The sequence below is a fragment of the Brassica oleracea genome, chromosome C3, assembly GCF_000695525.1.
Source record: "Brassica oleracea var. oleracea cultivar TO1000 chromosome C3, BOL, whole genome shotgun sequence".
NCBI classification, from domain to species: Eukaryota; Viridiplantae; Streptophyta; class Magnoliopsida; order Brassicales; family Brassicaceae; genus Brassica; species Brassica oleracea.
In genome coordinates, this window is record NC_027750.1 from 60997885 (window position 1) to 61008678 (window position 10794).

At 35.5% G+C, this 10794-nt stretch overlaps 3 protein-coding genes across 4 annotated transcripts; 2 read left to right on the forward strand and 1 right to left on the reverse strand.

Moving 5' to 3' along the window:
- Positions 1-569: 569 nt before the first annotated feature.
- LOC106328182 (40S ribosomal protein S6-1-like) lies at positions 570-2088 on the forward strand. The gene is made up of 5 exons (XM_013766567.1): positions 570-649; positions 740-804; positions 1045-1102; positions 1190-1571; positions 1656-2088. Exons 1-5 carry the CDS (start codon positions 644-646, stop codon positions 1895-1897), a joined length of 753 nt encoding a protein of 250 aa, XP_013622021.1. The 5' UTR covers positions 570-643; the 3' UTR covers positions 1898-2088.
- A 77-nt stretch (positions 2089-2165) lies between these two features.
- Positions 2166-4328, reverse strand: LOC106328181 (B3 domain-containing protein REM1-like). Of its 2 annotated transcripts, none has more exons than XM_013766566.1 (7): positions 4239-4328; positions 3840-4161; positions 3663-3760; positions 3152-3568; positions 2829-3074; positions 2460-2742; positions 2166-2391 (listed from the first exon to the last, which is right to left on the reverse strand). In XM_013766566.1, the coding sequence occupies exons 1-7, from the start codon at positions 4302-4304 to the stop codon at positions 2342-2344; spliced, it is 1482 nt and encodes a 493-aa protein (XP_013622020.1). In that variant the 5' UTR covers positions 4305-4328; the 3' UTR covers positions 2166-2341. The 2 variants fall into 2 exon arrangements, with proteins under 2 accessions (XP_013622020.1, XP_013622019.1); XM_013766565.1 differs by having other exon boundaries at positions 3663-3775.
- Positions 4329-4823: 495 nt separating this feature from the next.
- Positions 4824-6930, forward strand: LOC106331720 (putative UDP-sugar transporter DDB_G0278631). Its single transcript, XM_013770124.1, has 7 exons — positions 4824-5113; positions 5351-5456; positions 5545-5790; positions 5865-5975; positions 6072-6230; positions 6319-6462; positions 6551-6930. The coding sequence occupies exons 1-7, from the start codon at positions 5073-5075 to the stop codon at positions 6713-6715; spliced, it is 972 nt and encodes a 323-aa protein (XP_013625578.1). The 5' UTR covers positions 4824-5072; the 3' UTR covers positions 6716-6930.
- Positions 6931-10794: the final 3864 nt, after the last annotated feature.

Here is a 10794-nt window from a genome sequence, read left to right on the forward strand (position 1 = left end):
GACGATAAATAAACGGAGAGACGACGACGACGGATCAACGGAGAGGCGAAGACGACGACGGATCAACGGAGAGGCGATGACGACGACGGAGAGACGACGACGAAGAGACGACGACGATGACGACGAGGGAGAGACGACGACAACGAAAGACATCGATGAAGAGAAGAAGAAGCGATGAAACGAGGACGGCGACAATTGATTTCAAATTTTTCTTTTTAATTACTTAAAGAAGAGGGCATAAGGGTAAATTACCCCTTTAGTGAAACCTATTTTTGTGATTTCTGATCCTGAGTGCTAGTTTGGGGAGGAAAACTTTGTTTGGTGTTCTTTGTGTCATTTTCTCATAAATAAACTAAACGATTTTTTTTAACAGCTAGATAATACGAAATATAAATAGTTATCTTTATGAAACATTTTTTTAAAACATGGAAAGAGTATTTGTTTTTTTTATAACAATGTAACAAAATTCAAAAAGACAAAACTAAACTAAGTGGGCCAAACGGCCCATTAGAACACAAAACCAAATAAACCTTTATATATTGTTTTCATATAAATTGCTGCTGGCTTTACCAGTGTAGAAAACCCTAAGCATTGTCGATTGCCAAAGCCGTCACTCGCTCGCGGCCCTAGTAGACCTGAGAAGATGAAGGTACGCTGTTCATTGCGGCAAAGAGAGAGAGAGTCTTAAATTTTCATTGATTTTCGTTTGCTCATTTTGTTCTGTGCTTCCGTGTTTCAGTTCAACGTCGCGAATCCAACCACTGGTTGCCAGAAGAAGCTCGAGATCGACGATGACCAGAAACTGTGAGAACCTTTATTTCTCTCTGAACTTTTGCTCTTCTGAATGATAAACTGTGAAAATTCTAGGCTTAATTTCGAGTGAACAGAACCACATTTGCCTTCATTTAAGTTTCGTTTGTTGTTCTTGAGAACTTCTTCTATGTTTTCAGTACACGACCAAAATATGTCTACATGTCTGGATTTTAATAAGGTCTTATGATCTATGGATATAAGCTATTGAGCTTGAAATTTGTGTTGTTGCAGCCGTGCGTTTTATGATAAGAGACTCTCTCAAGAAGTCAGTGGAGATGCTTTGGGCGATGTACAATTTTTTTTATCCTTTATCTTCTTAATTAACCTCTTGATTATGTGAGATTGAAGCAAATGGTGAAACTGTGTTTATTTGCAGGAGTTCAAGGGATACGTTTTCAAGATCATGGGTGGGTGTGACAAGCAAGGTTTCCCAATGAAGCAGGGAGTTTTAACTCCTGGCCGTGTTCGCCTTTTGCTTCACCGAGGAACTCCTTGCTTCAGAGGACATGGGAGGAGGACTGGAGAGAGGAGAAGAAAGTCTGTTCGTGGTTGCATTGTCAGCCAAGATCTCTCTGTTCTTAACCTTGTCATTGTCAAGAAGGGTGAGAAGGATCTTCCCGGGCTTACCGACACCGAGAAGCCAAGGATGAGGGGACCTAAGAGAGCTTCCAAGATCCGTAAACTGTTTAACCTCACCAAGGAGGATGATGTGAGGAAGTACGTCAACACTTACCGCCGCAAGTTCACCAACAAGAAAGGTAAGAAAGAGAATCAAAAACCACATTCTTGAGGTTTAAGAATAATTGTCTCTTACTCTTCTTTTGGGATTTGATTACACACAGGTAAGGAAGTGAGCAAAGCCCCCAAGATCCAGAGGCTTGTGACTCCTTTGACTCTCCAGAGGAAGAGAGCTAGAATCGCCGACAAGAAGAAGAGGATTGCCAAGGCTAACGCTGATGCAGCTGAGTACCAGAAGCTTCTTGCCTCAAGGTTGAAGGAACAACGTGACAAGAGGAGTGAGAGTTTGGCAAAGAAGAGGTCTAGACTCTCCTCTGCTGCTGCCAAGCCTTCCGTTACTGCTTGAGAATCGCATTTGTTTTGTTTCCTTTCTCGCTTCTCCGGCACTAAAGAAAAAAAAGAGTTACTTCGAGTTCTTGTTTCAGTTGTTACATCCATGACATTGGTTGTAACACCACCACTTTGGACTTGTGTTTCTTGATTTATGCTCTTAGTTAAAAAGACCATTTTAAATTCAACTTTTTGGTTCCTCTTTCATTACTTATATTCGTAATACCAAATGTTCCAACTCGCAATGCATTATATAATTGATACTTCTTAGAGATATGACAAAGCACCAACAAAATGAGCAGTGTCTAGAAAGTTGCAAGTCTGAAATACTGAAAAGGAAATCTAATTTAGTTTGGAGAAAAGAAGCGTTTCTTGTGGAACACGCAACACCACCACCACTGGATACAATAAGTGGTTGCAGATAATCTTTTGTTTCTTTAAACGACTCTTCACTTTTACGTTACAGCAGATAATTGTTGAGAATTTGGTTGATTCCCAGTATCCTCTCCCCTGTTTCATCAACCAAAAGTTATAAATAAGTATGAACAAAAGGTGGTGATATCAAGAAAAGCAAGTACCTAAGGCGTCAACTTCGAGTGATGAAGCTTCCAGATTCTTTTCCCTTGCTTCAATATCTGCTCGGAACTGTCTTACAGTGTTCAGAGTGTCTAGAATGCTCAGCTTCACGTTAGCAACTTGATCAGAGACTGACAAAGATTCTTGTTGCGTGCGACGCAAGTTACTTGAGTTAGTGTTTGAAACCCTAGGTCGTCCTCTCTTCCGTTTCTCAGTTTCTACTATCGGAGTCTCACAAACTCTCTTCTTACGAGGTCTTCCGCTTCCATTTCCCTTGTTTTCAACCTGAAAAGAACCTCTCGAGACACTCTTACCACCATGTTCAGCTCTAAGTTTAACTAATAAGCACAAAGTTGTGTTTGATGGTTTACCTTAGAGCAGAACTTAAGCACAGCGTCATCATCTTCCCAAACCAACTCCAACACGAATGAGTCATTTACTTTAACGCCATTAGTTTTACACATCTCTCTCCAGCCATGTCTCAGATAAAACCATTCACTTCCACACTGTCCTGTCATCTGAAGATAAGATGGCCACTTTCTACCATCTTGGTTCATCAGAGTTATCTCTCCAGACTTCTTAATGCCACTCTCATTTACGAAAACCGATGAAATATACTGAAACAAGATACTATTAGTCACGTCCTAGACTCTACAAACTCATGACAACAACAGAACAAAGTTCATGAACTTACTAGCTGCCCGGTCTGTAACCGGCTAGGTGTCAACTTTACTGTCAGAAACTGAGAAGGAGTGTTCTGCTTCTTTCCCTTTCCCTTTCTCTTCTCTTTGCTGCAGCCTCCTACAGAAGAAGTCTTCACTGCATCTACTTCAGGGCACTCTTCTTCTTCTTCATGGCTATTGCTAGATGGACACAACCTAAGCACAGGCCTTTCCCCATTTTCTGAAAGTTTAAACTTACAGATGTCGCCTTGACTTATCCCATTAGCGGAGCAGAAGTTAACCCAGCCTCGCCTGATGTAAAACACACCACTCGTACTGTTTTTTGATAGACACAGTGTCCATTTTCTTCCTTTCTCGTTAACTAAATCTATCTCGCACGGTTTGTTGTGCTCATTAAACGACACAACAGTGAAGTCTTTAGAAAGATCCTGAAAAAAAAAACAAGAAATAATACATCACTCACAGTATCATACACTTGACTACTTACAAAAGGTAAAAGAGGAGTGTAGTAGTTATAGTTACCAAACGATCTTTGATGAGGCTATAAGGTGTGACACGTGCTCTGAGGAAACAAGAGAAGCCTGCTTCTTTGTTCTTCTTCTTGTTCACCGAAATGTCCCCTGAATCAGAACAATCTTCACTTGCATTTCACTAAAAATCAAACATGTATCGCTTCTGTAGTGTCAACAAACACCTTACCTGCGTCGTCATCACTTTCCTCTTCTTCATCATCAGATTCATCATCACTCACAGCATCGTCAGTATCAACCAAGCTAGGAGACGTGTGGTGACGTATGTCCCAAGAATCCGATCGAGGGGACACAGCTACGTGAAAGATCTCGTTTCCGTCGTGTCTGAAAACCAAGACGTCTCCGTCTATGAAACTATGAGCTTTGGCGAACTCTTCCCAGCCGCCGCCGGCGAGCCTGCTTCCGTCTAGTTTCACTTTCCAAATTTTCTCCGATGAGTCTGATATTAGCAACACTTTCGTGTGCTTCTTCAAGAACTCATCGTCTACAGTCTGCAACCAAAAGCAAAAATAAAACAAAATGAAAAAGATAGAAAACTAACAAAAGATCATGTAAGAAGAAGCATTACAAGAACTGGTTTGTCTCCGGTAATAAATCTGCGGTGAAACAGAGAAAATTTAGGAGGAATCGTCATTGTTCAACTCTGTTTCAGAGAGAAACGGAAACAGTTTCTAATGTTTGATCTCCCTCACAATGATGGAGTTATGTTTTTAATATACAGTTAAGTTACAGAAGGGTATCGAATCTTATCAAAACAAAAAAAAAACATGATGTGAACCTTTGTTGACATTGATGTAAACCCATCATCTCTTTTTCTTACACTCTACTCTCACTTTTCCACCCATCAACGATCAAACAACCCATCACCTATGACAAAAGCTTACACTCGATAATAAAAGTTACTGTTACTTCTGTAGAGTTCTATAAAGATGGTCTAGTCTTAGTATGGATCTATTTACAGTGGCTTGTCTGAAAGATTTTTGGATCAACTTTTATTTACTTTAGTAACCAGCAGCGGCTCTCTCTACGAGCTGACTGACCATATTGGGCTTTTAGGCCCAACCTCTTGAAATGGACCCCAGAGACAGGCTTATTGGTGAACTAAAAACGTGTTTAAGACCTTCTCATTCACTCAGAAGGTTGCTGACTTTTCAGTGTTGACTTATTACTCCATGTACCACTGACTCGAGCTCGCTCAAGATCCTCAATCCCAGGAAAATCAGAGAGCAAGAAACTGAAAATGAAAAGCTGATTAAACAATCAATTTTAATCGAACTATCTCCTTGTAATGCGTTTGAATCACGTTGAAACGCGATAGGAAACGTGTTTCCTAAGGAATCGTTTCGCGATTGTTCTCAGATCTCTGTGCATAGATTTAGATCTCGAAAGCACTCTTCTTTCCATGGAGGTTCAACCCGAGATGGAGCCCACCTCGTCCATTAGGTACTCTTCCTTGTTGATCTGTGCATTTAACGTTCGTTTGATTTCCTGTGTGTTTAGTGAAGTTTCAATTTGATCGATTTAGGACGTGGGTTTAGTAATTATTGGTCTAGTGATTCGAGGGCTTTATGCAAGTTGGGAGCTTGATTACGGGTTTTTTTATTATCTGGGTAGATCTAGATCTCGAGATTCACAGAGCATTTGGTTTACATTTGAGTAAGCTTTAGTTACTTGATGCAGTTTAATCGCAGCTGTTTCTTATGGCATTGCATCAATGGCAATGGTCTTTATCAACAAAGCTGTGATCATGCAGTATCCACACTCCATGACTGTTCTTACACTACAGGTACTGATGATGACTCCTTGTTTCTTCAGTGTTTGATATCTAGATTGAGAATGCTAATAGTGAATTGGTCTTGTTTGCTATGTATTAGCAATTGGCTACTTCTTTGTTTATACACTGTGGCAGACGAATGGGGTATACAAGAGCTAGAGGAATTGATTTGGCTACTGCTAAAAAGCTTCTTCCCGTTTCGATCTTCTACAATGCTAATGTTGCATTTGCTCTTGCAAGTTTGAAAGGAGTCAATATTCCTATGTATATCGCTATTAAGAGACTCACACCACTCGCTGTTTTGATTGCTGGTTATCTCTTTGGTAAAGGCAAACCAACAACTCAGGTATGTACCATTTATATTAGTTTATCTAAATCATATGATGTTTGAAGCTCTTAATCTCTTTGGTTAAATTTCAGGTTGCTCTATCTGTACTACTGACAGCTGCAGGTTGTGTTATTGCAGCTCTTGGAGATTTTTCTTTTGATCTTTTCGGGTATGGTTTGGCTTTAACATCTGTCTTCTTCCAGGTTGGTTTTCATTTTTCTTTCCCTTCTCTCTTGCATTTATCCTCCCATCAACCATATGATAAAAGAGATTATGGTTTCATCCTTTGTCGCTTGCAGACCATGTACCTCGTGCTGGTAGAGAAGTCTGGTGCAGAAGACGGGCTTTCCTCAATCGAGATAATGTTCTATAACAGCTTCCTTTCCCTCCCATTCTTGTCCTTTCTCATCATAGTTACAGGCGAATTCCCAAACTCTTTATCTCTACTACTTGCAAAGGTCAGAAACTTTCATCATTCCAAGCTTGTGGCTTTTCTCTGAAGCTCTTCTTTTATAAGGTTTCTCACTATTTTATTCTCCTCTACAGTGTTCGTATTTGCCGTTCTTGGTGATGCTTGTTCTTTCACTGGTTATGGGAATTGTCCTCAACTTCACCATGTTTCTTTGCACCATTGTGAACTCTGCACTAACAACAACCATCGTTGGTGTCCTCAAAGGCGTTGGTTCCACTGTGAGTATACTATATGCTCATCTAGCTAGTATCTCGAGGCTATCACTTTTCTCAGTCTTGCTTATCTTCTTGTCTTTTAAATTTCCAGACGCTCGGTTTTGTCCTCTTGGGTGGTGTTGAAGTACATGCTCTGAACGTGTCCGGTTTGGTGGTCAACACAGCTGGTGGTGTGTGGTACTCTTATGCCAAGTACCGGCAGAAAAAGGCTAAACCGGCTAAGACATTGTCTGATTTGGAAGCTCATAAAAAATGAGAACTTCTGGTCCGATTCGGTTTGCACACCAAAAAATAAATTTTATATTGCTTAGAAAATTAAGATATATAAAAAACCATGGATACATTAGTCTTTTAATTGATAAAAAAGGTTAAAAATTACAAACAATACAAAACTTTGGTCTTTTTGTCAACTTTAATCGAGTATATGAATATTGAATGATTGTGTCCACTAGTTACAATTATTTAACATAATTCTAATAAAGTATAAAGTGTAAAACACTAATGAAATAATAGCATAATTTATAGAATCTCATAATTGAAAAGTGCCCATTTATAATCATTCATAAAAAAAATCACTAATCAAACATAATCAGCCATCTTAGTATATGCATATGATTAATGTCTGATCTGGATATATTTTAAACATACTAAAAATTATAGTGTATCACATCCAAAATTTTGTGATTTATTGTTTACCTAGACTGTCATCGACTCATAGTTACGATCCGCGCCTTGGGATACATATTATATATATATATATATATATATATATATATATATATTATTTTATGTATTATATGTTTTTACGTATTATGAAATAATAAATATATATTGGTAACTATTACATATATAATTAAATTGGTGCGAACATATAAATAAATTTTATTAATCCAAACAATAATTTATTTTTCTATATGATATGATATGTAATTAAATTTAAATGATATTAACATACATAGTATATTTTAAAAATTAATGTCTATTAAATGATAATTTCTACTCATATGGTTATATTGATCATTTGTATCTTTTATAGCAAAAACTTTAAATTAATGATAACAAAAATTTTCTTATGGAATTAATAGTTTTAATAATTTATAAAAATTTTAAAAAATTAAGTTGTCAATGTTCGTTCGAAGTTTTTATCAAAAAATAATATTCAAAGTAAATTTCAAAACTAAAATATTTGTGTATTTTATAAAGTTTATACTTTAATTTAAAACGATATATATATATATATATATATATATATTAATATTAATATTAATATTAATAATTAATAATTAATTAAATTATACTTTTTAATTATATGATTTTGTAATCATTTATATTTTATCATAACAAAAATTTTAAACCATGGATCACAAAATTTGAATGTGAAGCTTTTAACAGTTTTAGTAATTTATAGTCATTTTTTTTTAATTCAAATTATAACATATACAGAAAAAACTTAATTTTTATTATATGGTTATTGTGGTTGTTTAATTTATTTTAATATTTTAAAATTAAACAAATATGATAGAAGATACACTAATTTTTATCAAATCTTTATTATTCAAAATCATTAATTGCCATATATACTTTAGTCACATTAGGCAATTTCATAACTTTTATTTAAAGAAATAATAAAGAATATTAATAATAAATTTAAGGTTAGTTTAATAAAAAGTTTATTATATAACTATATGGACCAACCTATTTTTCTAATGATTCATGATGACATGTGTATATAAAAAAAGTTGTAATACTTTTCAATTAATATATAAGGGATATTTAGGGGAGGATTGTGTATGATATTTTTTTTTTACCTCAACTTCAACTTTTATCATCCAAATGTTTTGTTATAAGCAATTGTGACTACAGTGCCTCAACAGAAACTTAACCACAATGTGATCTATGAAAAAGATATAACATCATCTAGATCACTCAAAAAAAAAAATCATCTAGATCACTCATTTGGATCCTACATTACCTTACCTAACAACCGATCACTTTACCACCACGAAAACAAATTTATCTTACCATAACCAGTGAAGATAAACCGTCTCTTAAACCACGACTAGATTCTGACTCGAACGGTTGCGCATAAATATTTATATTTATATTTATAAATCAAAATTTTATAATTTTTATTTTATAAATTTCGGTTTGCGACCAGATTGTATTTTTTTAGTTTTCGATTTGATTTAGGTTGGTTGTGAATTTTAGTTTTCGGTTCAAAAATATAGTAATTGTTTAGTTATTTATGAATTTGAGTTTGGTTTGGTTTGAGTTTTGTTATTTTGGTTTTTGGTTTGGTTTTTGCAATTATACTTTATTTCTAGTTGTGTGCGGGTTGTTTTTATTTCTAGCTAAATAGATGGCTATGTTTTCATTTTTATGTGTCTAACTATAGTTTTGTAGTAAATATTTTGAATATATTGCTTACATTTTGACTGTATTTATTGTAAACTTTTATTGTCTTATTCATGTATTTTATTAGACATTAATATATAGTTGTTTATGTTTTTATATATAATATATTTTGTTATGAGTTATCAATACATACTAATGTATCCTTGCCTAATTTTAGTACAAAAAATTCATAATCAGATACAATAAAGTAACACCCTTCAAATATAAACAAAAAAAAAATCGAGTTCTATACATTATATTATCTTCCTCAAGGCAAGGTATTCACACGCTGCCTCAGCTTCATCTAAAGACGAAGAAGCTTCATTAAGGCATGTGCCCTGGCCTATGATCTTTGCTAAACTGAAGTTAAATAGTTCTTTCAATTCCAAGAAAACCAGAGTGAGCAAGTTATCTGGATTTACATGAGGAGTAAATGAATTTGCTTGAACATTTGTCAACCAAGCTTATAAACAAAGCTTTTTCTTTCTCTAGGTTTGGTTTCCGTATTTTATTTTAGAAAGTGAAATCATGGTCAAGGTTTCACAAGTTCTTTTCAACAGATTTTAGGTCATCTCTGAGTTCTCAGAGCATCATTATCCATGTATCTTAGACCATCTTTATCCGGATCTTTAATGAGGGGGTTTAAGCTAAATGATAGATTAAAAAAAAAAAGAAAAAGGGAAATTAGAATTAGCGACGTCTCTTAATTAGGCTTGAGAAGAGACGCCTCTTGATGCCACGTGTTGGTCTGATAAACAGTTTGGGAGAAGAAAACGATGGGGTGAGAAAATCAGTTTCAAGGCGTGGCCAAAATTCTCGTGTGCTCTCGTCGTCTCGGTGAAGCAAATCTCCGGTCCTCTCCTCCTCTACGACGATCGTGTGTATCGGTGGGTCTCCTCCTCAAGGACGAATCAAATCGTTGGTGGTTCTCCTCCTCGACCAAATATCGAATCGACTGTTGCTCTCCTCCTCGACGACGACGAATCAAATCGTCGGTGGCTCTTCTCATCGACGAGGAATCAAATCATCGGTGGCTTTTGTCGAGGAGGAAGCATTCGTATGTTGCTGCTCCTCAAATCGAAAGGTTAAGATATATTAATTTTTTTTTTCAATCCTTCAATTAGCTCAATCGAATCGAAAGGAAAGCTTGATGCGTGTGTTGTTCTTGTTTGTCTAGATTAAGACCTCAAAAGAAACAGAGATGGTGTGATTGAGGAGCATGACTTGCAAGTGAAGCGTTTAGAAGACAAGATAACACAATTAATCAGACTTGTGTTGTTGCTTCCTCAGGCATTGCCTTTAGCGGTAATACAAACAAAAACCCATCTCAAGAATCAAGCTTTGTGTTCTTTTCTTGATTTACGATTTGTTCATATTCAGAGAAAATCTTTTGAGGTCTTAATATTTATTTTCGTTAGGTTGGTTGGTATCATGATCAGGATTTTTGACATTGAACATTGCACATGTTATAGATTTTTGACATTGAACATTGCACATGTTATAGATTTTTGACATTGAACATTGCACATGTTATAGATTTTTGACATTGAACATTGCACATGTTATAGATTTTTGACATTGAACATTGCACATGTTATAGATTTTTGACATTGAACATTGCACATGTTATAGATTTTTGACATTGAACATTGCACATGTTATAGATTTTTGACATTGAACATTGCACATGTTATAGATTTTTGACATTGAACATTGCACATGTTATAGATTTTTGACATTGAACATTGCACATGTTATAGATTTTTGACATTGAACATTGCACATGTTATAGATTTTTGACATTGAACATTGCACATGTTATAGATTTTTGACATTGAACATTGCACATGTTATAGATTTTTGACATTGAACATTGCACAATTGTTGATATAAATCCTTTAATTCTATCTGAAATGTTTCTGTCTTTTGGTCTTAATATAG

Coding starts and splice junctions, on each gene's coding strand:
- LOC106328182 (XM_013766567.1), top strand. Junction 805..1,044: donor ATCGACGATGACCAGAAACT/GTGAGAACCTTT, acceptor GTGTTGTTGCAG/CCGTGCGTTTTATGATAAGA. Junction 1,572..1,655: donor CAAGTTCACCAACAAGAAAG/GTAAGAAAGAGA, acceptor GATTACACACAG/GTAAGGAAGTGAGCAAAGCC.
- LOC106328181 (XM_013766565.1), bottom strand. CDS start 4,304: ATGACGATTCCTCCTAAATTTTCTCTGTTTCACCGCAGATTTATTACC. Junction 3,075..3,151: donor GGTTACAGACCGGGCAGCTA/GTAAGTTCATGA, acceptor ATCTTGTTTCAG/TATATTTCATCGGTTTTCGT. Junction 2,392..2,459: donor ACTCGAAGTTGACGCCTTAG/GTACTTGCTTTT, acceptor TTGATGAAACAG/GGGAGAGGATACTGGGAATC.
- LOC106331720 (XM_013770124.1), top strand. CDS start 5,073: ATGGAGGTTCAACCCGAGATGGAGCCCACCTCGTCCATTAG. Junction 5,791..5,864: donor AAGGCAAACCAACAACTCAG/GTATGTACCATT, acceptor GTTAAATTTCAG/GTTGCTCTATCTGTACTACT. Junction 6,231..6,318: donor TATCTCTACTACTTGCAAAG/GTCAGAAACTTT, acceptor TCTCCTCTACAG/TGTTCGTATTTGCCGTTCTT.